This window comes from Sorex fumeus, unplaced genomic scaffold, assembly GCF_029834395.1.
Source record: "Sorex fumeus unplaced genomic scaffold, SorFum_2.1 ptg000196l, whole genome shotgun sequence".
In the NCBI taxonomy this organism is placed as follows: domain Eukaryota; kingdom Metazoa; phylum Chordata; class Mammalia; order Eulipotyphla; family Soricidae; genus Sorex; species Sorex fumeus.
This window is the reverse complement of record NW_026606253.1, coordinates 155,609-181,376: the sequence shown is the minus strand read 5'-3', so window position 1 is coordinate 181,376 and position 25,768 is coordinate 155,609. Positions and strand designations below refer to the sequence as shown.

The following is a 25,768-nucleotide window of genomic DNA, read 5'->3' as shown; positions in this document are numbered from 1 at the left end:
AAACCTCCTTCGCTCCCCTTTGGCGCAATTTTTTTTCTTTTTGGGTCGCACCTGGTGATGCACAGGATTTACTCCTGGGTCTGCACTCAGGAATCAGTCCTGGCAGTGCTCAGGGGACCATATGGGATGCTGGGAATCGAACCTGGGTCGGCCACGTGCAAGGCAAACGCCCTACCCACTGTGCTATCGCTCTCCAGCCCCCCTTTGGCGCAGTCTTGCTGGGCCCTTTTCCCTGGCACTTCTCAGCCCATAGAAAAAAGTGTGCCTGTTGCTTGCCTTAGCTTCTGTGTGTAACCCCGGGCCTCTCACACACATACATACGCACACATGCACACACAAGACCAGCCATCACTGCTGAGTCGCCTCCCGGCTAGTCAGTGTCTGGACGGGAAGGTGGTCAGTGGCACTCACAGTGCACAGGGACGATTTCTGGCTCCTGAATGTGTTTGGGGGTGGGTGTGATGCCAGGGTGGGCGTGAGGGTCAGCTGCCCGCAGGGCAAGTACCTGTCCCCTCTGCCCTCTGGCCCTGAATCTGCTGTTGTTTGTTTGTCTGTTTGGGATTGAGTTTTTGTGCAGGAATGGCACTTGGTGGGCTCAGGGGGCTGTGCGGGAGGCTGGGGGTCGCACTCGGGGTGGCGAGTGTCAGACTGGCAGCTCTCTGGGCTCCGGAAGCTGCTGTGGTCACTCCCGTGAGACAGACTCTCTCCTCTGCTCTTCAGAGATTTATCCCTGAGAACGAGTGCGCCTCAGAAGGCCCCACAGTGGGCTCGACAGTCAGGGCCCGGTAGTGGCCGCGGCAGCGTCTGACCACCTGACCATGAGTCTGCTGAGGCCCAGCGGGCTGAAGGCCCCCACCAAGATCCTCAAGCATGGGAGCTGGGCCCTGAAGGTGCCCTCGGCCGGTAAGTGCGCTCAGCCTGGGCCAGGGGAGACTCATTTCCACCCGGGAACCCCCTCCCGAGTCCTCGCCCGGGAAGGGCTCCCTGAGCTGTAGGCACGTTCATGGCTCTGGGGACAGCTCTCACACACGAGTCTCACGTTCTGTGACTTTAGTGTCACGGCAACTGGTGACAGCTGAGGCGACCAACACGCTCCCTCCTAACTGCTAGCCCCCTCGCCCGGGCTTGGGGACAGGCTGAGGGAGGTGGACTCACCTGGACTAAAGGGCCTCATTGCCGGCCGTAGCCACAGTACAGTGGGGAGGGCAACCGGCACCCCATGGGACTCTCCAGCCTCAACCTCACATGAGTGACCCTGAGCGCAGAGCCAGAAATAGGCCCTGCGGACTGGCTGGAGTGCTCCCCCCCTAAAAGAAAAAGAAGATGGGCCAGTGGACACAGCAGAAATAAGACACTGTGTTGGAGCTTTCTCCTGGCTTGGTCCGTAGCATCACGGGGTGTGTCCAAAGATTTCCCCTCAGCTGCCCAAATATGACTGTGGCCTGGGATGCTGCAGTAGGTAGGCACGTCCCCTTCACGGCGGGCCCGGCCAGGCTTCACCACAAGCAGCCCCCGGCATTGGCTGGGAGTAGTCCCAAGCACTGCTGGGTGTGGCCACCCCCAACCACACTTTAACTGGACCTGGACAGGCCCTTCCTGACCCTTCTGACCCTTCTGACCCTTTCTGCTGTTCCAGCGGCTGCTCCCGTTGAGAAGTCCGTGCCTGGGGAGAAAACCCCCAGCGCCCCCTCCTCGGAGACGCAGGAGGAGTTTGTGGACGACTTCCAGGTCGGGGAACGAGTCTGCGTGAAGGGGAACAAGCCTGGATTCATCCAGTTCCTCGGGGAGACCCAGTTTGCCCCTGGTCAGTGGGCCGGGATCGTCTTGGACGAGCCCATCGGCAAGAACGACGGCTCGGTGGCGGGTGTGCGCTACTTCCAGTGCGAGCCGCTGAAGGGCATCTTCATCCGGCCGTCCAAGCTGAGCAGGAGCTGGCAGGCCGACGATGAGACCAACGGCCTGCAGCCAGCGCCTGCTGCCCAGGCCACACCGCCCCTGTCGGCCGCCCCGGCCCCTGCGGCCGCCCCGAAGGCACCCCAGCCCTCCGCGAAGGAGGCACCGGCCACCCCTCACATCAGCAACCTGACCAGGACGGCCAGCGAGTCCATCTCCAACCTCTCGGAGGCTGACTCCCTCAAGAACGGGGAGCAGGAGCTGAAGCTCGGGGACCGGGTGCTGGTGAGTGCCTAGGGCAGCGGTCGCGGGTGGGTGTCCATTCGCCTGTCTGGTCCATCAGCTTTCCCAGACTCGCGGTTTGGGTGGAAGCACGAGCAGCCAGGACACCTGGTCCTGCAGTTTCCAGCATGATGGATGCGTGCGGGGATGCTGCCAGTTTTACCAGTTTAGCCAAAACAGGGTGGAGGGGTCATGCCGTGGGGAGGCCGTGTGCTTTGGATGCCTCTGACCCGGGGTTTAAGTCTTGGTCCCATGTACAGTCCCCCAAGCACATCCCGGAGTGATCCCTGAGCACCAAGCCAGAAGTAAGCCCTGAGCACTCTGACTGTGACTCAAAAAACAAACCAATGAACAAAGTTGGAAATCGGTTCCATTGCTCTGGTTTGTGATGTTTGTGTTTGGGGCGTCACAGGGCTCACCCCGAGCCGCTCCAGGCCATTCCGTGCGCAAGCCCTGAGCCGTCTCTCCAGACGTGTGTGGTTTGGTGTTTGGGCCACACCTGGCCATGCTCAGGGCTTCCTCCTGGTGCTGAACTCAGGGATCTGGTAGGGCTCAGGGGACCATCTGGGGTGTCGGGGATGGACCCTGGGTAGGCCACGGGTAGGGACCCGTCTCCGGAACATTCTCAAGAGTATGTTTTGCTGTCTTGGTTGCTCGATCTTCAGACTCAGCACCTGCTCTTGGGTTTCTCTGAGCAGCTCCTGGAAGGCCTTCGGTGGGGGCGAGGGGGCACCCTTTGTGAGATGAGTTTCTGGTGGGGGTCACCAGGTCCCTGCACATGGCATCCTCAGTCCACCCCAAGCCCATTCCTCTGCACAGCTCCCCTAAGCAGAGGCGCTTGGCTGTAGACAACTGTTCTCCCCAGCAGAAGCACTCAATAACGCTTTCAGAACCCGTGGGAAGCGGCCGGGAAAAGTCACCTCGGGGACGTCTGAGGCGGGCGGCTCTGACCAGACAGACTGGGGGCTGGCCCGGAGCCAGTGGCTTCCCGGGGACCACAGGGATGGCCATCGCCAGGCCGGTGTCAGAGCTGTGGAGGCCGGAGAGGAGAGCTGTGCAGGCGCAGGGTGGCCCTCGGAGGGTCCTGGAGGGTCACGGTCAGGGTTCAGGGATGGCCAAAGAGTAACACGGGGAGGGAATTGGAGCTGGAGGAGACTCACGGTTTAAAGACTGTTTGGGGGGCTGGAGCAGTAGTACAGCAGAGAGGGCGTTTGCCTTGCACTCAGCAAACTGGGTTCCCCGGTATCCCATAGGGTCCCCTAAGCATCGCAGGAATGATTCCTGAATGCAGAGCCACGACTCACCCCTCAGCATCGCCAGGTGTGACCCAAAGACCCAAAGAAGAAAAAAGACTTTTTTTTTTTAACTTGCATTCACAACCGTCCACACCCGGACATAGGGACACCAGTGTCGTTGGAACAAGGGAGCGGGGACACTGCCACTGGCTCTGCGGTGAATAACTCTGATCAGTTATTCATTTATTGGTGGTGGTGCTCAGGGCTGAGTCCTGGCCCTGTGCTCAGGGACCACATCCGGGCAGGTGTGTGCAAGGCCAACGCCCTGCCCGCTGTGCTGTTCCATCGCTCCATACCTCAGCTCGAGCACGCCTTTCAAAATGAAGTTTTTGAGGGTTTTTTTGGGGGACCACAACCAGCATAATGGCTGTTTTCTGAAAGAAGAAGGGGGAAAAAAGAAAACCCAAACACTTTCTTTGGTCTTTTTCCTAATTCAAGGAAGGTTTGCTTGGCGCTCCACGGCCTAACGCAGCCGTGGTCAGGAGGCCGTGGCGAGTGGGGGCTGGCCTCGGGGCACCGAGGCGAAGCTCCCGTGCAGGGCTGGCGCCCTCCCGGCTCTCCAAAGGGCCTCCTGCCCTTTGCCCCATTCTTCCCTGCGCACAGGAAGTCCAGGTTCTGCGCCAGCTGGCCCCGATGTTTACGTGACTGACCTCGGAGGAGCCCTTCGGAGGCTCTGAGACGGCTGTTCCAGCCTTAGGCCTGTGGAAGGCGGTCCCCTGCCCCTGGCACTCCCTGTCACTGGCAGTGGACAGACTGCCCCCATGCTTGTGCTACTTTGGTTCTCTCTGGAGACTCAGGGACCCTCAGTGGGCTCACTGGAAATGCCCAGCTCTGACCTCAAGTCCCGTCTGTGCTCGCAAGTAGGCAGGGGTCGCAGAGTGGGACAGTCAGTCTTATGGTGTCTCAGAGCGGGAGGTCACTCTGTCCGTCCTGTGGCGTCTCAGAGCCCAACCGTGAAGAGCTTCTCCGGGCTGATGTGCGGTGGTTCTCCTGACCTTGGGAGATCACTTCCCTTCTCTCCAGCTGAGCTCTGACAGAATGTTCTGGAGACAGGCTTGCGGCAGTTTTGGGCAGATGATATTTCCAGGATATGAAGTCAGGGTCTTGAGAGACGTGACTGGCTTCCAGCTGTGCTGTTCCAGGAGGCTGTTTCCGGGTCAGGGACGGCATGTTCTGTGCCAAATTCTTCGCCGATGAACTTTGCAGCCTCTTCTCAGCCCAGGGCCGCCACCCCAGCCACCTGTCTCTTGTTCTTTTATTCCTTGTCACACTCACAGTGCCCAGGGCCCACGCCTGGCCACGGAGGCTGTGCCAGGGCCTTTGCACATGGCACTTCAGGACTCACAGAGACAGTCCTGGGTGACGCTGCTACCCCTCGTGCTGCGAGTGACCCCCGAGCACGTGAACCCAGTCCTGCCCCAGACCCGAAAAAAGAAAACCGCGCTCTCAGGCATTATTAGTTGAGGTCTCTCTCTCTCTCTCTCTCTCTCTCTCTCTCTCTCTCTCTCTCTCTCTCTCTCTCTCTCCCCCCCCCTTTCTGTTTTGACTTTTTGGTTTTGGGGCCACTCCTGGCAGTGCTTATGGGTCACTCAGGCTTTGCACTCAGGAATCAGTCTTGGCGGGCTAGGGGGACCATCTTGGGTGCTGAAGATTGAACCCAGGGTGGCCACACACAAAGCCAGTGCCCTTCCCCCGGTGCTCTGGCCCTTTTTGTCAGCATTCCCGTCAGTGTCCAGCGCTGTGATTCTGTTTTGCTCTGCGTCCCGGGGGCCAAGCATCAAGCCAAGGCATAGTGAAGGAGAACTGGAAAATCGAACTCCGCTAAGATATGAGAACAGTCATTTTCCTCTAGCTGGTTTCTGGCTTAATTGTTCTCCAGCGGTGGGGTTGCCACGGCTCTGCTCCCACACCCACGGGGCAGCGACCCCCTCGCCACACCAGGTGGCTGGCCTGGGTCAGAGATTCCCAGGGGTGTGGTCAGCCAGGCCACCGGTGTAAGCGAGTGGGCGTGAACGCCGCTGCCTTGCATGGACACTGAGCAGCAGCGTCTGCTCACCCTGTAGGGGTTGCAGGGGGAAATGGCACCTTGACCTTTGGGGTTTCTTCCGGAAATCCCTACTCTGAAGCCAGAATGTTCCTTCGCGGGGGTGGGGGCGCTTTGCGCAGTCCAGAGTGCCTGACCCGCGTCCCTCTGGCAGGTGGGAGGCGTGGAGGCCGGTGTGGTGCGCTTCCTCGGGGAGACGAACTTCGCCAAGGGGGATTGGTGCGGCGTGGAGCTGGACAAGCCGCTGGGCAAGAACGATGGCGCCGTGGCCGGAACGAGGTGGGTCCTCCTGCCCCCCCCCCAGACAGCCTGGGGCAATGCACGGTGCCCGGGAGGCGCTGAGGAGACTGCAGGCCACTTCACTTGGTTCTTAGGCGGGGCCACTTCCGGTGGCACTCGGGGACCCTGCAGGGATGTGGGGACAGCCTGGGGCTCCCACATGCAGCTTTGCTTGCCCGCAGGAACCCCCAGGCCTGCTGTCGCCCTTCAGATGCCGGGGAGGCTGCTTGGAATCGCCCTTGGTTTGCGCGGTGGGGGTGGGAGGCGTGCGAGGGAGTGTGTGTGTGAATGTATGAATGTGTGTGCTTCGGAGTGTGGATATGTATGTAGGAGGGTGTGTGTATGTGAGCGTGTGAGTGTGGGGCTGTGAATGTTGGTGAGGGCATGAGCATGTGAGTGTTGTTGGGGGTGTGAGCATGTTTGTGAGGGAATGAGAGCGTGTCATTGTTGGTTTGAGAGCGTGCAAGTGTTGGTTGGGTGTGCGTGTGTGTGACTGGGGCTGTGGGAGTGTGGGAGTGTTTGTTGGGGTTTGAGTGTAAGTGTGTTTTTGTTGGGGTGTGAGTGTGAGTGTGGGACGTTGGGAGTGTGGGAGTGTTGGTTGGGGTGTGAGTGTGTGGGAGTGTGGGAATATCGGTTGGGGTGTGAGTGTGTGTGTTAGTAGGGGTGTGAGTGTGTGAGTGTGGGGCTGTGGGAGTGTTGGTTGGTGTGTGAGTGTGTAGGAGTGTGGGAATATCGGTTGGGGTGTGAGTGTGTGTGTTAGTTGGGATGTGAGTGTGTGAGTGTGGGGCTGTGGGAGTGTTGGTTGGGGTGTGAGTGTGTAGGAGTGTGGGAATATCGGTTGGGGTGTGAGTGTGTGTGTTAGTTGGGGTGTGAGTGTGTGAGTGTGGGGCTGTGGGAGGGTATGAGTGCTTGTTGGGGAGTGAGTGTGTGTGAGTTTGGGGCTGTGGAAATGTGGGTGTGTTTGTTGTGCTCTGAGTGTGTGTATGTTGGGGTGGGAGTGTGAGAGTGTGGGAGTGTTGGTTGGGGTGTGAGTGTGTGTGTTTCTTGGGGTGAGTGTGGGAGTGTTTATTGGGGTGAGAGTGTTTGGGAGTGTTGGTTGGGGTGTAAGTGTGTGTTAGTTGGGGTTTGAGTATGTGTGAGTGTGGGGCTGTGGGAGGGTATGAGTGTTTGTTGGGGAGTGAGTGTGTGTGAGTGTGGGGCTCTGGAAATGTGGGAGTGTTTGTTGGGGTGTGAGTGTGTGTATTTGTTGGGGTGGAAGTGTGAGAGTGTGGGAGTATTGTTTGCGATGTCAGTGTGTGTGTTCCTTGGGGTGAGTCTGGGAGTGTTTGTTGGGGTGTGAGTGTGTGTTGGTTGGGGTGTGAGTGTGTGGGAGTGTTGGTTGTGTGTGAATGGGTGTTTCTAGGGGAGTGAGTGTGTGCGAGTGTGGGGCGGCTGTGAGCATGTGGGAGTGTTTGTTGGGGTGTGAGTGTGTGTGTGTGTTGGGGTTTGAGTTTGTGGGAGTGTGGGAGTGTTGGTTTGGGTGTGAATGTGAGTGTTTGTTTTGGTGGAAGTGTGAGAGTGTGGGAGTGTTGGTTGCGATGTGAGTGTGTGTGTTTCTTCGGGTGAGTCTGGGAGTGTTTGTTGGGGAGTGAGTGTATGTGAGTGTGGGGCTGTGGAAATGTGGGAGTGTTGGTTGGGGTGTGAGTGTGTTTGTTGGGGTGAGTGGGAGTGTGAGAGTGTGGGAGTGTTTGTTGGGGTGTGAGTGTGTGTGAGTGTGGGGCTGTGGAAATGTGGGAGTCTTGGTTGGGGTGTGAGTGTGAGTGTGTGTTGGTTGGCGTGAGTGTGTGGGAGTGTTGGTTGGGGTGTGTGAGTGTGTGTGTTTGTTGGGGAGTGAGTGTATGTGAGTGTGGGGCTGTGGAAATGTGGGAGTCTTGGTTGGGGTGTGAGTGTGTTTGTTGGGGTGAGTGGGAGTGTGAGAGTGTGGGAGAGTTGGTTGGGGTGTGACTGTGTGGGAGTGTGGGGCTGTGGGAGCGTGTTAGTTTGTGGGGGTGTGAGACTGTGGGACTCAGTGGACTCCGCGGTCGGCGCCTGTCTCTCTTGCCAAAGGTGTCTTTTGTCCCCCCCTCCTCGTTGTCCGCAGGTACTTCCAGTGTCAGCCCAAGTACGGCTTGTTTGCTCCCATTCACAAAGTCACCAAGATCGGCTTCCCCTCCACGACGCCGGCCAAGGCCAAGGCGGCCCCCGCGAGGCGTGTGATGGCCACCACCCCCGCCAGCCTGAAGCGCCGCCCGTCGGCCTCCTCGCTCAGCTCCGTGAGCTCCGTGGCCTCATCCGTGAGCAGCAGGCCCAGCCACACGGGACTAGTAAGCAGCCCCCTCCCCGCCCTGTGCGATACTCAGGCCCCCACAGACTCCCAGGCCCCAGGGGCGAGAGGCGGAACAGGACCGGGTGGGCTGGGCAGCTCCGGGGCGCAGGCGAGTGGCTTCCCAGCCACCACCGGTGACAGGAGCAGGGATGGGCCTTTCCTCCGGTGCTCAGGGCTCGTCTCCGGCCCCAGGCTGCCGTAGCGATGAAGTGGGGAAGCTGAAGGGGGCGTCGGAGGGTCAGAGCGGGACCCAGGGACTCTGGGGAACGCTTGGCGCTTGGCGTTGCTTGTTTGCTCTCTCCGTCCCTCCCTGCTCCCTCCTGTCCCTCTGCACCCCTGTCGACACAGAGGGGCCTCGACTTCTGTCCATTGCGGGGCCGCAAGTCAAAGCTGGGGCCTCGTGGCTTCTCCCCTCACGTCTCTCTGAGTCCTAAACACTAAAGTGTGTCCGACTGTGCAAGGGTGTCCTGAGATATTGTCCACAGGGAAACGGGCCCACGATGGAGACGTGTCCCGGGGGGCTGGCTTTGCTGGGGGCTGCGCTTCCTGCCGCCCCCTCTGCTCCCTGCATTGACCCTCGATGCGGAAGAGGAGGGAGTGAGTGTGTGTGCAACGGAAGATACAAAACAGGTGACACGGGAACGGGAGCCAGGAGGCCGCGCGCCGTGGGCACAGGCCTGGGGCCAGTCCTGTCTTGCTTGACCACCACCAGGTTTCTCTGCCCTGCCTCCATCCTCACGTCCGACTCCTCCTTCCCCTCGCCTCGCCATTCAGGAGGGGAGCAGACTCAGAAGCCCCTCTCCTTCCCTCGCGAGCCAGCCCGTTTGTGGAATTCGGTTTTGTTTTTCTGCTTGACTGTGGGCCACACCCTGCAGTGCTTGAAGGGGCCGTTTGCAGTGCTGGGGTTGAGCCGGGCCTCCCACCTCCGAGCAAGAGCCCCACGCCTGAGCCGTATCTCCAGCCTCCCCCCGCTGTCTTGTTTTTTTCTGTTCTGGGGTCACACCTGGCAGAGCCCAGGGCTTTCTCCCGCCTCTGTGCTTGGGATTATTCCTGGCGGGCCTCCGGGATTGAGCCTGGGCAGCGCTGGGGCTTCGCTCTCCAGCTCTTTGGCCCCTGCCTTGCATATCTTTACGCAGGGTGGAGCTCACTCCTACACTGCACATCACCGTTAGCACATATGACAGGAATATAGAATGAGTCTGTGTGGCTTCATGGAAGTATACACCCACAACGTAATTCCATACGTGCACACACAAGCGTTCACACACACACAGGCACTCATACATGTACACGTAGTGCATACCGTATATACACAGGCTGATGGGTGTATACACACAGGCACGTACCTGCATAGACAGAACGCGCGCACGCACACAGCTGTGTGTAGACATGCCCACAGGAACGTACGTGCACGCATACATACATGCACACAGGTCCGTGCGTGCCCTGGGGGAGCCTCCCGGTTCGCGTGTTGGCTGAGTTGCTCTTCTGAGGTACCAGGCTCCCACAGAGGGTCCGGCCTTGCTGGCATGGAGCCTGGGGCCTCACACACCATGCGCAGGGCAGAGGCTTTGGCATCAACATCCTGAGTTCAGCTCGTGGCCCCGACCTTGCCCAGCCCCTCAGCACCGCCTCCCCCCATACCAGGGGTGCTGCTTTCTCCCTGCTCCGGCGCCTGAACCTCGCAGTCTCGTCTCCACGGTTGGCTGAAAGAAGCCGTTCGCTCCCGTGCTCGTTTCCTCAGGGAGCTGTCTCGGGCCCAGGAAGCGCGTGCGTCCAGCCGGCCCCACCCGCTCAGGCCAGGAGGCTCAGGGAACACCGCCGCCCACCTTTCCTAGTTTATTTTTGCTCTTTGGTTTTGGGGCTCACCTGGCAGTGCTCAGGGACTCCAGGCGTGGTGCTTGGGGGCTGCTCCCGGTGGAGGGGGTTTGAGCCCAGGTCTTGGTGGAGACCCCCAAGGCTGTCAAGCTCTTCCCAGCCACCCCTTGAAATCAGAGTTGACTGCAGTTCCCGGCAGCACTGCACATGGCTGGGCCCGAGAGCTCGTGTGCTCCTAGAAATTTTATTTATTTATTATTTGGTTTTGGGGCCACACTCAGGGGTGCTCAGGGCTTGTTCCTGGCTCTCTGCTCTTGGGGTCACTCCTGACAGTGCTGGATCTTGAACCTCTGAAAGCACCTTCCATCCCCCAAAAAAGAAATCTCTTTGGCCCTGGGGAGAGCATTTAATCTGACCAATATACTTTAAGTGTATTGGGGAGTCACGGCCAGATCCTTACGCAGAGGCAAGGATGACCCGCTCCCCGGACAGAACCAGGTAGCTCGAGAGTTCGCAGCAGGCAAAGCAGCAGTGGACAGCCTGGGCCCTGCTGGGCCTGTCAGTCAGCAGGCAATTGGCAGCAGCTCAGATGATGCAGGGAAGCGGCAAGAGCAGGGCGATGGGTCAGGCGTGGCCGGGCAGAAGGAGCAGACGTCCTCGGCCACCCCCGCCCCAGCGCCCGCCACCGTGTGCCTGAAGAATGAAGACCAGGTCCCGCTGTGTCCCCACCTGCAGGGGCCGTTGTGCCGCAAGGAAACTGGTCTGCAGAGCGACCATGAGTGACCACGAGCCCAGGACAGAACGGACAGGACCCCCGGTCCCCGCGGCCCTCCAGCCCACTCCCCTCCCCTCCTCACTGTCTTTGCCTCTTCTCTCCTTCCCTTTGTGCTTGGTCTTCCCCTGAGCTGCCCTTGCTGTCCTGCTCGCTGGGCGTGAGCCCTCACACATGCTCACCCACCACTTGTTCCTTTTTTTCCTGGATTTTGGGCCACACCCCAGCAATGCTCAGGACTTCCTCCGGGCTCTGCACTCAGGACTCACTCCTGGTGGGCTCGGGACCCTATGGGGTGGGTACCTGGGATCCAGTTCGGGCAGCGGCGTGCAAGGCCAGCGCCTTCCCCGCAACTTTACCATTCTAGCCTCTCATCCCCCCTTTCGAAGGCAGATGGCACAGGGGTCTTTTATGGGGTCACACCCAGTGACCCTCAGGGGCACGGGGCCATTCCCAGAGACAAGAGTCTCTGGTTACTGCTATTCAGGCCTGGGGCGGGTGCTGGGGAGAGCGAGGTGAGCTGAAAGGAAGAGGAAGAGAGAAGGGCCAGGCTGCCCTGGGAGACCCTGACGGACCTGCAAGGCTGAAGATGCTGGAGCCGGCCTCAAGCTCATGCCAAGGGCTCAGCCTTAAGGAAGCTCAGGCCAGAGCGGGCTGTGGAGGGGGCTGCCTCCGGCTCTGCAGAAGAGTCTCTGGATTCCCACGAGGCCCGAGGTCAGTGGAGCCCAGGTCCCGTCCAAGGACCTTCGGGAAGGTTTCAAGACGCTTCTGCTGAGAGTCGCTGGCCCATATGCACGGATGCAGCGCTGCTCCATCTGCTTTGCTGAGGATAGCCGTGTGCATGCCCGCGTCCGCCACCCCCACCCCCTTCACGTCTCTTTTTCCTTTGCAGTTGCCAGAAACCTCCTCTCGCTATGCCTGCAAGATCTCCAGCACAACCGCCCTCCAGGAGGTGCTGAAGGAGAAGCAGCAGCACATTGAGCAGCTGCTGGCCGAGCGAGACCTGGAGCGGGTGGAGGTGGCCAAGGCCACGAGCCATGTGGGGCAGATAGAGCAGGAGCTGGCCCTGGCTGGGACGGGCACGACCAGGTGACGTCTGTGCAGACGGCAGTGCCGGGGCCAAGAGACGCTTGCGGCAAATGCTGGGCGCGACCTTGGTGCAGGCGGTGCAGGGAGAGGCCGTGGGTCCCCGTCTGCCGTCGTTGCGGTGGCATCCGGCGCGTGGTTTGATCGCATGCACCTTCTGCTCACCCCGTGGGGGTTCAGGGAGCGCCGAGTTATCCCCGCTGGTGCTTTCGTGGTGTGGTTCCCCCCCGGCCTTCCAGAAACGCTGCGGCTTAGGTGGGAGACGTGTTCAGCATGCCGCGGTGGCAGGTGGCGGTGCCAGCCCACAGAGGGCTGTCGGGGGTGGGCGAGGACACTCACGCGCAGTTGCCTCCACAGCACGTCCTGGAGCTGGAGGCCAAGATGGACGAGCTGCGGGCCATGCTGGAAGCGACCGACTGGGAGAAGGTGGAGCTGCTGAACCAGCTGGAGGAGGAGAAGAGGTGAGGCCGTGCCAGGAGCTGGGGGGCTGCCTCGGGTGGGGTGCTCCTGGCCTTCCAGGGCTGTGAGAACCACAAACTAGCGGGTGCCCAGTCCTGAGAGTGGCCTCATTGGGGGGGATGGGGGGAGCTCACTGGAGCCCAGCCACCCCCGGCCCTCCCTGCTGTGTCCACGTGGCCTGGTGTTCAGGAGACCTGTGCTGGGTGGCCGGGAACTGTCGTATCCCAGTGGGGCCCTGTGGGAGTCCCTGGGGTTAATCCTGGGCGGGAGGAAACCCGCAGCACCCATGGGGCACGGCAGCAGACAGGCAGGGCTCAGGCCAGGCTGCAGACAGACGGACACGGGGTGCCGGCCAAGACGGTCTTCTCAGATGGGCTCCCGGCAGTGTGGTGCCCAGGGGCACTGCCAGTGCCCGGCTCAGCCCCTCAGCTCCACATGCCGAACTCGCCACGTCCCCTGGGAGCCCCTCCTGCCCCCCCCCGCCCTGGCCCCGAGTCATTTGCTGCTTCTCTCCCAGGGCTCAGTTGTTGTCCCGATGCGGGGACAGGCGCTGGCTGGGAGGGACTGGCACGCGCACCTGGTCAGTCTCTAACCACCTCTGTTAGCTGCGAGGCAGAAAAGGCTGATATGACAGTGCGCCTGGCGTTGGCTCGACAGAGCTTCCTCCTGTAGCCTGCGGGTACCACCCAGTGCTCACAGCCGAGGGGACTCGCTGACTTTTTTTTTTTCCTTTTTGGGTCAATCCAGCGATGCTCCCTGCCTCGGCACTCAGGAATTACTCCTGGCATTGCCCAGGGGACCATAATGGGATGCTGGGAATTGAACCCGGGACGGCCACGTGCCAAGACAAATGCCCTGTCCGCTGTACTCTCGCTCTGGCCCTCGCTGACTCTCTCAGCCCTCCTGTGTGTGGAGGCGGGGGCTGGGTCAGGCGCGCATCTACAGGATGGTGGCCCTCATGGGGGGCAGCAGTGACGCCCCTCACAACTCTCCCTCTCCCCCACAGGAAAGTGGAGGACCTCCAGTTCCGAGTCGAAGAGGAGTCCATCACCAAAGGCGACCTGGAGGTAAAGCCCGGGCAGGTCCCAGAGGCTTGCAGGGTGCAGGCAAGGATGCGGGGTGGCCTGGCCGACCCCGCCGGGACCACTTCTGCTGGAGACTCCGAATCAGACAGGGATACCAGGGGTCATGCACCTGGCAGGGCCCGGCGGAGGCACCTCTGCTCCTTGGGGCCGGAGGCTGCTGTTGATGAGCGTTTTCCTCTCGTTCTGACAGTTGGGTCTACGCCTTTGCCTCAGCTTTGATTTTCAGTCGAGCAGCACAAATCAAATCCTTTAGAACCCCAGTTTATTGGAAGGTATTCCTTAAAACAAGAAAAAGCAAACAGTCAGTTTGCAAAAGAATAATTTCTATTTCTGCTTCTTTTCCTTCCTGTTTTAAGTTCATGGAAATTTTGTTTTCCCACCAGAAGGAGGTGAAGGCCCTGCAGGCGGCCTCCGAGAAGCTCGCCAAGGAGAACGAGGGGCTGAGAACTAAGCTGGACCATGCCAACGAGGAAAACACGGACGTGATCGCCCCGTGGAAGTCCAAGCTGGAGACGGCCATCGCCCCGCACCAACAGGCCATGGGCGAGCCGAAGGCGTCCGTGAGCCGGGGCGTGGGCGCCGAGGCGGCCGAGCTGGCCGAGCTCAAGATGCAGATGGAGAGGCTGCAGTTCGAGTACCAGCAGGAGGTAGAGAACTCGAAGGCCCAGCAGGTGGCTGAGCGTGCAGCGCACGCCTTTGAGCTGCAGACGCTCAGGTCGCGGCTGGTCAGGACAGCCCAGGAGCAGAAGAACAGCCTGGAGGCCGCGCGGGCCAAGCTCGACCAGACCGAGGACCAGCACCTGGTGGAGATGGAGGACGCCCTGAACAAGCTGCAGGAGGCGGAGACGAAGGTAACGCACCTGGAGGGGTTGCGGGCCATGTGTAGGCAGCAAGCCCAGGCCCTGGCCGACGCCACGGCGCAGCTGGAGGCCACCCAGCAGAAGCTCTTGCAGCTCGATGGGCTCCGAAAGGCCAGTTCCGAGGTCAATTGGGAATGGAGAAGCTCAGGCAGCAGCTCCAGGTGGCTGAGCAGCAGATTCAGGAGTTAGAGAATGCAAAGCGGGCCGAGAGTGGCAGGTTGGTACCCGGGTGCCCTCGCCCACTTCCACGCTCGCTCCCTGCATGCTGTGTGTCTGTCTGCTCGCCGCCGTGTTCCGGCTTGGTGCTGACAGGTCTCCCGGTCACGTCCCGTGCGGTTCCCTCTGATGGGACTGAGAACGTGTCGGCACGATTCTGGGACTGTCATTGGTCCCCAGCACCCAGATGCCGTGCAAGCCTTGGCCCCGGCTAATTGGGCCCGTCTGGGGTCTTTCTGAAACTGAGAACTCTTCACAAGGCCAGTGAGAAAACAAGATAGGAGCCCCCAAAGCAAACCTCTGCCCCCCCCCCTTGGGCCCCCTGCGTACTCGCCGAGTCCGCCCAGACCCTTGGGCTCGAGTCTGGCCGCAGGGTTCTTTCCCTGACCTTGCTGACCACCTGCTCGTGTGACTGGCTTTGCCAACCTCTCCCCGAGGCGCCTCAGTTTCCAGCTGGTGCTCAATGCCTCTGAGCCTCTGAGCTCCCTCAGGGCTGGTGACGTGGCCCATCTTGGTATTTCTCATTGCCGGCCCCTCCCTGCCTGCAGCACAAGCCCCTGCCCAGCCCTGCAGAGATTTCATCCCTTTCAGCCTCTAAGGGGTGCTTGGGCCAAGTCCGCCTTCCAGCATGGCCTCCTGCTGGCCACGGACATGGACTCTCATGGTAGCCCTGACCCTGGGGAAGGACAAGACAGTGAGATCTGGGCCAAGCCGAGGAAGCTGCAGTTCTCACCCAGGAGCCCCTTGGAAAAATGCCCTTTAACTCCTATAGGATTGTGGTGGCAGGACGCACCCTCCCAGCCGCCCCCCACCGACCCCCATGGCGCTGTGCGCTTTGTTGAAGAAACTTCTCTGTTGGCCAAGATGGAAGGGCTGTGGGATTTATAGACAGGACTGACAGACATAACAGAAGGACCCAGAGACCCCCGGGAGTTCCTCTCAGGACTCAGGACTCCTTAGCTGACATTCCAGAAACAAACAGAATCAATTCCTAGGACACAGCAGGGCATAGTTGAACCACTTGTTCGCATCAAGATGTAACAAACGTCACGTTCTGCTGTCTAGTGGATTAGAGGTTCTTCAATTTAAATTTCATATTGAAACCCCTCAAACTTTTAAAGTCACAGACAAGAAACTACAAGAAAGTAAATCTTGGGGGCCAGAGTGATAGTACAGTGGGAAGGGCATTTGCCTTGCACACGGCCTACGTGAGTTCGATCTCCAGCATCCCATAGGGTCACTGTCATTGTCACTGTCCTCCCTTTGTTCATCAATTAGCTCAAGCGGGCCAAAAAAAAAAAAAAAGATAACATTTTCTTCCCTCCCTTCCCTCCCTTTCCCTTTCTTCCCTGTTTCCTCCCTCCCTCCTTCGTATCCTTAGCCTCCCTCCTCCCTTGCTTACGTCCTTCTTCCTCGCCAAGCCATGCTCTCGGCTCTGGGGTCCTCCCGCCCAGCAGTAGTGGGTCTTTCAGCTTGTGGACCGATCTCAGGCTCGCCCAGTGGTGCTGCAGTTCCAACTCGGGCCTGGTGTGTACTCCAGCCCTTTGTGCCGTCTCCCCGCCCCTGGAAAGTCAGTCTTTCTCATAGGCTTTCTTATTTTCTGGTCACTCCAAATGTAGGTCTAGAAAACGCCTCTGTTTGAGCCGTTTTCAGTAACCACTAGACAGTCATCACCAGAACTGACGGCGCCAAGGCCTTGGCTTTGAGAACTTCAGGCAATCGCACTCACCTCACGTCTCTGTTTTTCGGGGTTGTGTTGGGTCATGGGCTTCTCATACGTGCTTTCTGTTTTGTTTTCCCCTTCCTGTTCCTGTTCGTCCCCTTGGTCCATTCACTCCATCCTTGTCTCTCTGGTAGGCCGAGAGCCTGGCCGAGGAGCTGCAGGGGAAGGAGCTAGCGCTTCGTAGTCTTCAGGAGAACTTGAACGAAGTCAGTCGAGTGAAGGAGGCTTTGGAGAAAGAGCTTCGGAGTTTGGTGAGTACCAGGGGAGTCGGACGCTGATCTTTACATTGCTGAGGGCAAAGCGAAGCCTCCTCAGGCGAGCTCGGCCCTATCGCCTCTGAGGCTCACATTGTGTGTGTGTATGTGCTGGTGAGCAGAGTTGCCGTGTGTGTGCGGGTATGTTTGTGTGTTTGTGTGTTTGTGTGCATTGTATGCGTTGTGTGTGTGTGTGCGCGCGTGTGTGCTGGGGGCAGGCAGGGGGCCCACAGCTGATGGTGGCCCCCGGCTCCCCGCAGGGGGAGAAGGTGGACGTGAGCCGCAGCCAGTCCCAGGCTCTGCAGGCCGAGCACGCCAAGTCCACCACGGAGAGCCAGGCGCAGCACGAGGAGGCGCTGCAGGCCCTGCAGAAGCTGCTGCTGCAGGCGGAGGAGAAGCTGCAGGCGGTGCAGGCGGAGAACGGGAGCCTGCTGCGGGAGGTGGCCGAGCTGAAGACGCAAGCCGACAAGGCCAAGGTGTGTGGGCGCAGGGCCGCCGTCTCGGGGTCGGGCTCTGTTGGGGGCCTCGGTCTGCAGCCTCAGACACTTCCTCCGTCCGTCGGCGCCTGTGAGAGCCAGAAGGGGGTTGCTCCCAGGGCGCCCGGCAGAGCACATAGAAGCCCAGGGACCCCAGCTTGGGTTGTCTGTTTTGTTTTTAGCTTGCTCAGTAAGTTCAGGCCTTCGTGTTTTCACTTGACTGCTCAAAGGCATTTTTTCATGTATCAAAGAAATGTTAAGGTTCGAAGCTCAGTGGGGAGAAATAAAGCGGCTGGAACTAGTGCAGTGAGAGGGCACTTGCTGTGCACGTGACCCACCGGGGGATCCCCAGCATCCCCCATGGTCCCCCAAGCACCCAGGAGGAAGCCGTGACCTCTGCCGGGTGTGAACCCCAAAACAAGAAGGAAAATAATGTACACACACATATATGTGTGTACATACATAACATGTACATATGTGTACATCTTTATATCCATATAATAAGTGTATTTTAATTCATATGTACATATTTTGATACATTTTCAGTTTTACACACTTGGTCCCATGTATAGTTTATACATATATGTGTATGCCTATACATATATGTGCTTGTATGTATATGTGTGTGTATACATATCTATAAGCCAGTGGAAAGAAAACGGAACCGAGCTTACATCAGAGGAAACCAGGGCTGCTGAGCGGCGGCCATGGCCCGCGTGTGTGTTGGTGCCCGGCCTCTTTCCACCACGCACCAGAGCCAGGGCTACGTCTCCTCCCTGGACCACCTGCACGGCCCAGTTCTGTGGCCAGCAGCCTCGTGTGCATGCTCAGGTCAGTCCCATTCCAGTAACCTGACCGTCAGCGGTCAGCTGCCCAGCGCAGCGCACGCCAGTAGCCTGCTGCGGCTCATGGCTGCTGAGCTGGACAGAGAAGATAGCCCTTGCTGCAGAAAGTTCTGGAAAGTACATGGCGGTTAAACTATGGTGTGCATTGAGACTCAGAAACGAAGACGCACAACCCGTTGCTGACGGGCAGGGAGAGCAGGTGAGGGAGACTCTGGCCCGTGTGCGGCCACTCCTCCTGGAGCCCCTGGGCCCCTCCCAAATTTCTGCAAACACTGCCCTCCCATTGTTCATCGATTTGCTCGAGCGGGCCCACTAATGTCTCCATTTTGAGACTTGTTGTTACTGTGTTTGGCAAGCAAAACCTGTTGGCTTCAGTCTCCAAAGCTTGGTGGATTAGTCTGGATTTTCTATAAAGTGTAAAACTTTTGGGACTAAGTCCATTTCCTGCCTCTGTTTGTCCCTGTGAAAGTCGTTTTGCAAGCAATGGTTGCTTTTCCCTTCCCCTCCTGCACAAAGTTCAACAACAAAATACTTTTTGTAGTTCTTTGAATTGTACTGGAAACTAGTTTTTTAATGCATCCCTTCTATGACAGAGTGATGGATTTTGTAATGGAATAATTGAAGTGGGGGGAAAAATCTTATGCCCCAATGTCAAGATCCAACTGTACTTAAAACTTCCGGGGAGCTGTCAGGAATAATTTCAGACGGCATTTCAAAAATAAAATGGCTGATAGTAGAATGGGTAGTGCTGCCTTGTACTTGGCCAACCCGGGTTGATCCCCAGCATCCCGTATGGTCCTCCGGCCCTGCCAGCAGTGATCCCTGAGCACAGAACCCTGAGCGAGACCCGAACACCACCAGGTGTGGGGCCCCCATCCACAAAATAGGCAGGTAGATATGTTGACCCTGTGAAGCTAACTGCGTTTGAGCCTCTCCATCCTGCGAGTGTGTGTGTGTGTGTGTGTGCGTGTGTGTGCGTTTGTGTGCGCGCACGTGTTTGTGTGTTTGTGTGTGCATGCACGTATGCACGCGTGTGCAGGTAAGACTACTCTGCCATTTTCATTTCTGGTGTTTAGGCCACATTAAGTGCTTGGCTTGCTTGTGCCTGCTTGATCTCATTCTTGTTTCCGTTCTTGCCCGCTTTTGTTTCTGTAGTCATTAACTTACCTAATAACATCAGAGGAAATTGAGCTGATGTCGGAGGATCGCAGGGCCCTGAGGTCAGAGAATCAATTGCTGGCGAAGGAGAAGCTCTCTCTGAAGTCAGAGAGAGAGTCATTGCTATTGAAGTTGAAGGAAGCGGAGGCCAAAAACTCTTCGCTGCGGGAAGAGCAGAGGAAGCTCTGGCTGTTGAACCAAGCGATTCTTTTCGATAAAGAGAAGGTCATCGAGGCCAGGCGGGCCGCAGAGAAGCTCTGGCAGGAGGAGCGGCTCGGCCAAGAAGCCCTCGAGGCAGAGAAAGAGAAAGTGCTGGAAGAAGCCAGGGCGGTGCAGGAGGAGCTCCAGAGGGTGGGCGCGGAGAACGACGCCCTGCAGGTCGCCAAGGTGGGGCTGCAGGCCCTGGTGGAGGAGCTGCAGATGAGCAAGAGCAGCCTGGTGGCTGAGTGTAAGAAGGGCCTGGAGGAGAGGGGCCAGCTGGAGGAGCATGTCAAGAAGCTGGTTCTGGAGAACCTATCCCTGGCCAAGGACAAGGACAACATCATCCAGAAGCTGCAGTGCTCCTATCATGAGCTGGCTTGGGATCAGAAGTCGCTGGTGCAAGAGATCGAGGAGCTCACGGCCGAGAAAGAGTCGGCCCTCGAGAAGCAGTTGGAGCTCGACAGCCTGTGCGTGGCCCTGAAGCTGGAGCGTGACGGCCTGGCTCAGAGGAACAAGGAGCTGCAGCTCGAGAAGGACCTGCTGCGCCAGGAGCAGGAGAAGCTGGGCGCCAGCCTGGAGGCGGCGCTGCAGGCCAAGGAGCTGCTGGGCACCGAGGCCAGCTGCCTGCGCACGCAGCTGGACGAGGCCACCAAGACCGTGCACAAGGCCGAGCTGGAGGCGCTGCAGCAGGAGCTCCAGGGGCTGGCGGCCAGCCAGGGCACCCTCGAGGCGGCGCTGCAGGAGGCCAGGGACGCAGCCCGCAGCCTGGAGAAGACACACGCCAGCGTGCTGCAGGCCAAGGAGGCGCTTGACGCCGAGCGGCAGGAGGAGTGCCGGCGGCTGGCGGAGGACAGGCTCGCGGCACAGCAGGCCCTGGCGCAGGAGCGGGAGGCCCGCGCCAAGGAGACCCAGGCGGCCGCCCACGAGGCCAGCCAGCTGCGAGGCCGCCTGGGGCTGCTGGAGCAGGAGGCGGAGGAGCTGCGGGCGCGTGCCCAGGGGCTGCAGGCCGAGCACCTGGACCTGCTGGAGGAGAAGGCGCGGTCAGAAGAGAAGGTGGCCGAGATCCTGCGGGAGAAGGAGCAGCTGGCCGGCAGTTACTTCCTCCTCCAGAAGGAGGTCAGTCGGCTGGCCCAGACCAGCAGCCACGTCTCGGCCAACCTCCTGGAGGCCCAGAAGGAGAACCGCATACTGAGGAAGGACAAGATCAGGCTCACCTTCAAGATCAGAGAGCTCAAGACGCTGCACTCTTTTACGGTAAAGTGGAGCAGGCCCGACCCCCGTTGGCCCCGGGCACCCCCTTTTAGCGGTTAAGAGGATTGCTCTTCGTCGGCACAAGGAGCGGTGGATCCCCACGGAACCCGTGTGTCACGGGCTGTTTGCTGCGGGCGCAGGGACAGCTCGTCACCACGTGCCTGCTGACCTCTAGGACAAGGCATAAGCTGTGAATAAAACCAAGAAAGGACAGTATGTTCATTTCCGGGGGGAGTTCTCACGGAAGATTGCACTGTGGCTCTTCAAGACGTAAGGGAAGGCATGAGAGAGGCACTAAGTTGTAAAGCAAAGCATTGTCTTCCGGGGGGACTTTGAGCGGTTGCCCTGAGTCTGCTCACTTGGGTCTCGGGGGTGCCCTGTGCCACCAGCAGTGTGCCCGGTGCAGGGCAGCCTGGACTCGAGGGTGCCTGGTGCCGGGCAGGTGTTCTCTCTTCCCACCTCACTCAGGGTTTACCTTTCTCCCATTCCCACACCTGTGCTCACTGCTCACATCTCCTCTCCTTCCCCCCCCCCCACGCTTTCCACCCAGGCCTGCTTAGCTGTCCGCTCATGTCATTTTTATTCTGTGTGAGGAATGGAGGCTCTTGGGAGCCCTGGGCTGTTTCTGGGTGTCAGTCTTGCTGCTGAGCGGCTCAGACGTGAGTCCCCGCAGGATGAACCGGCGGCCAGCGGGGCCGGAGCCACTGTGGCAGGTGTGGGTGGTTTGTGGGGCGTTTCGCGCTGTGTTGTGCCACTGTTGCCAACCCCTCCCTGCCCCCCCCCCCCCGGCGTGGCTCAACGAGGTTTCTCTCTCCAGGCTGTGCAGACAGCGGAAGATGCCAGGCATTTTATGCAGCAACTGTCCCAGGAGAAGACAGAGACCCTGGCCTCCCTGGAGGACACCAGGAACACCAATGCAAACTTGCAGAATGAGGTGGGTGATGGTGGTGACCAGGGCGTGTAGGCCCGGCCTCAGCCTTGAGAGAAACTATATCCTGGGCCAGAGCGATAGCACAGCGGGGAGGGCGTTTGACTTACACACGCCAGACCCAGGTTCAATCCCCGGCATCCTATCTGGTCCCCTGAGCACTGCCAGGAGTAATTGGTCCCTGGTTCTCGCATGGGACAGGAGGGGAAGTGTACCCCTGCATGACCCCTGTATGACCCCTGGGGAGGTGCTGCGCGGAGTGACCACACAGAATCTGGGGGACATGGGGCGGCCTGGCGAGATCACTGAACAGCTGACCACTCCCAGACTGCTCGGCGGAGCAAGGAGCCCGGCAGGGACTGGACGCCCCAGTTAGCTCGCCCAGAGCCTGGGCCGGGACAGGAAGAGAAGCCACATGTGTTGACATACGCAGCATTTCAAGGCTCTTTGATGACCGTGAGAAGGCGAGCCAGTGCCCTCTGACCACACAGCCCCACTTTCCCGGGCTCGAGTGACTGCTGACGGCCTGGGCTGCTCCTCCCTCGCCAGGAGTGATCCCTGAGCACAGAGCCAGGGCATAGTCCCCACCGCACCAAACAAACCAAACTGACTACCCACAAAGGTTATAGATGAGCGTGTATACATACACAGACATGTACATATGTATATATGTGTGTATGCTTCAAAAGAGTCGGGGAATACCTACCATTTAAAATATCTGAGAGTGGGGCCGGAGCTACAGCACAGCAGGTAGGGTGTTTGCCTTGCACGTGGCCAAGCCAGGTTCCATCTCCGGCATCCCATATGGTCCCTGAGTGCAGAGCCAGGAGTCACTCCTGAGCAACGATGGGTTGTAACCCAAAAGCCCCCCCCCAAATGAATTGATTAATCACAATAAAAGAAGCCAAAAAGAAGGAAGCTGAGGAAGAAGGGGCGGTGCTCACCTGGCGCACGTGAGAACCAGGGGCTGGGCACACGCTGCCGGAACCCCATCCCCACATGCTCCCAGCACAAGAGGTGATGCTTACGGAGTGAAAGGCCCCATGGACAAGGACACATCCCTTCAGTCAAGGGGTCACGTCCTTGCCAGAGCCGAGAAGCCAGACCCCTCCACAGCCCTTACTCCTGCTGCTCTCCCAGAACCTGGGCTTCGGGCTCCCATAAAATTGGCAAATCTTCACTTTGCCAGAGTCGAACACCACTTTGGAGGGCCTCCTTCCCATCAGGAAGGTCCGGTCGCAAACGGAAACGTCCACCAACATGTGGCTGTCCCGGCCACGTTGTGCATGCTCTGGGCGCAGAGCTGGGGAGTCTGGTCCTCTGGGCCGCCTTCCTGCTTCTTGCTCCTGTCGAGGGAGACAGCTGGGTGGGGTCTTCTGGGGTGTGCACACTTGGCTGCAGACCCCAGTGCCCGCACCTACCATCACCAGGCTTGCGTCTGGCCTGCGGCAGGAGTCAGCCTTGGGGCCTCCTTGATGTCTCTCCTTCCCAAACCCCCTTCCATCCCACCTGGCCTGCAACACTTTATAATTTGAATCCTCTCCAAGGAAGGGGACCATCTGGGTCCCAGTGCCCTGTGGAGTTCCCGCACACCCTCACTTCCTGCACTTCTGTACTTAACAGCCGTTGTCCTGGACGGCACATGTGGGCTGAAGTGAACTTTGCATGTGGGCTGTGGAGGTGGACCCTGCATGGGCTTGTTGGGAACTGAACATTTCCATGTTTTTTTGTGTTTGTTTTCTTCACCTGGAGGAAGAGAGATCTGTGTTTCTTGGCTCCAGTGTGGGAGGGCCTGGGCACTCTCAGAGACTCCTCATCAGAACTTGCCCCGAGGGAGAAAAAGAATCAGTCAGCTTTATGGTTTTCTTTCTTCTTTCTTTGGGGGCCACACCTGGCGATACTCCGGGCTTCCTCCTGGCTCTGCACTCAGGAATCACTCCTGGCTGCTCTCCAGTGGCCCCTATGGGATGCCAGGGATCAAACCTGGGTTGGCTGCGTGCGAGGCAAGCACCTTTCCCGCTGTGCTATCACTCAGACCCAAACCTGCCAGTTTTTAAGTGAAACATGAATGTTTGTGCCTATAGTCATGCTTACCTTTGTAAAGTGGGATTCCCCCCCCCCCCGCCCCGTGGATTTTAAAGAAGTGAGTCTGTCTTTGTAGGAGAGGGAAGGCCCTCTTGACTCCCTGCTCTGAGAGGAACCGAGGGGGCCCAGCATGTCCTCCTGGGGTCTTCCCTGGGGCACCCGGGAGCTTGCGCTCAGGAAGGGAAAGGGGAGCTCTGGCTGCCTCCAACCCTGGGGCGGGGACTGGAAGCGGGGCCCAGCCTCCTCTGTGGCGGGCTCCGATGGCTCCCGCAGATGGCTCACCGTCTCACGCTCTCCTTTAACACAGATCGATTTCCTGAATTCCGTGATCGTGGACCTCCAAAGAAAGAATCAGGACCTCAAGATGAAAGTGGAGATGATATCCGAGGTGGCTCTCGACGGGAACGGGGACGACTCAACAATTACGACGACAACTTCGGCCCGGCCACCCCATTCTCTGCACTGTGCAGCAATCACCAGCACTTGAAGGATGACATAACCAGCTATTTGTGAAACACCGAGAATAACCATTTTACTGTCTTTACAAGGTTTACATTTTTCACTGTGGTTTTAGATGAATGTATGATGAGAAATTCAACATTACTAATTTTGGATTTTCTTACCACAAAAAGATTGAATGAAGGACCTCAACCATCAGAAGTTTATCATCCAGTTTCAATCTATTTTTCTTTATTTGAATGTTTTCTAGTTCTGTCAAAAGTGATAATGTACCATCCAGGCTACATGTATAATAAGAACTTCTATAATTATATGTATGATTTTGATGTATTTTCCTCTGGAGATTATCAGCTGTCTGACAAGTGAAAGATCTGGATCCATTGAAATTTTTAGTAATGACCATTATTGAAATTGTTTCACAAACTATGTAAAGCAGTATTAAAATTTGAGCAAACAAGTGTTCTATATCTACTTTAATAAAATTATTTATTTTTTGCCAGTGATAACTGATTATTCTCAGGTTTCTTTAGAAAAGATTTTTGGCTAGCAGTGAAGAACTATAGAGTCAAATGAGTCAAACAGTTTCTACAATGGAATTCTGATACACCAATTTCTTTTTGTTTCTTTATGTTTGTGCCACCCCTGGTGATGTCTTAGGGCTTATTCATGGCTCTGCACTCAGGAATCACTCCTGACAGTGCTTGGGCAGACTATATGGAATTACAGGGATTGAAGCCAGATTGGCCAAAGCAAATGCCCTACCAGCTGCACTATTGCTCTGGGCCTGTAAACCATTTTCTTAAAAGCGTTTATCTTGGGCTAAAGAGATAGTGCAGTGAGTAGGGTACTTGCATGTGGCTGATCTGGGTTCAATGGCAGGAATCCCATCCAGTCATCTGTGTCCTGGCAGGAGCAATCTCTAAGTGCAGAGGCAGGAGTAAACCCTAAGAAGCACTGGGTTGGGGGTATGGTGCCACCAGCAGGTCAGTCTGTACCTGTGAGGCGAGTGCATCAGCAGCCTGATGGCGCCTTCAGACTTCCAGGTACCCCCAAATTGCTGCCGTGCGTTTGGCCAGACCCCAAAAACTTGAGGCAGAGTTGACCAAGAAAGTAAACAGGTAAAAGATATGTGGGAGATATACCCACAAACCACCTCCAGTTCAGCTATATAATTGGAGACATGGCCTCTCTGGTTCCTGATTGAACTGCTTAACAGCCATGATCCCAGAGACTCAGAAACAAATCTCAAAACCCAATGTTTTTTGGCAGAGATGTGTCCAGTCCCTGCAGTAGGTTAGAGGCGCTGGGCCACCCCAGGTGGGAATAGATTTCGTGCCCTGGCCTGTTCTCCCTGGCAGCCCACTGGTCGCCATCCTCCAGAGGCCACAGGACAATCAGGTTTGGGCCCAAAGTGACAAGACACGTAGAGCCTCATGGGATGGGGGTGGAGCTGGCCCTTTTCTCCCCAACAAGACCCCCAAGTCGTCACCCACAAACGGCCTCTCTGGCTTCTGATCGAGCTGTTTTACGGCCATGATCTCAGAGACTCAGAAACAAATCTCGAAACTCAGCAACTTTTGGCAGAAATGCGTCCAGATCGCACAATAGGTTACTGTTGCCGGGCCACCCCGGGGGGAAAGGGTGCTCTCCCTCCGCCTGCTCTCCCGTGGTGGCTCATTGGCCACCATCCGCCAGAGGCCATTGGACAGTCAGGTTTGGGCCCACAGTGACGAGACACGTAGGGCCTCATGGGATGGGGGTGGAGCTAGCCCTTTCCTAAACAAAAAGACCCCAAGTTGTCACCCACAAACGGCCTCTCTGGCTTCTGATCAAGCTGTTTAACGGCCATGATCCCAGAGACTTAGACACAAATCTCGGAATCCAGTGGCTTTTGGCAGAAATGCATCTGGACCCTGCAGTAGTTTACTGTCGCTGGGCCATTCCAGGGAGGAAAG

General features: G+C 58.1%; 1 protein-coding gene and 1 pseudogene across 1 annotated transcript; both read left to right on the top strand.

The window, feature by feature from the left end:
* The first annotated feature begins 818 nt into the window (after positions 1-818).
* Positions 819-13,971, top strand: LOC130017456 (CAP-Gly domain-containing linker protein 1-like; annotated as a pseudogene).
* A 2,383-nt stretch (positions 13,972-16,354) lies between these two features.
* On the top strand, positions 16,355-24,277 carry LOC130017457 (CAP-Gly domain-containing linker protein 1-like). The gene is made up of 3 exons (XM_056108164.1): positions 16,355-16,407; positions 21,159-21,275; positions 23,662-24,277. Exons 2-3 carry the CDS (start codon positions 21,192-21,194, stop codon positions 23,839-23,841), a joined length of 264 nt encoding a protein of 87 aa, XP_055964139.1. The 5' UTR covers positions 16,355-16,407; positions 21,159-21,191; the 3' UTR covers positions 23,842-24,277.
* The last annotated feature ends 1,491 nt before the right edge of the window (positions 24,278-25,768 follow it).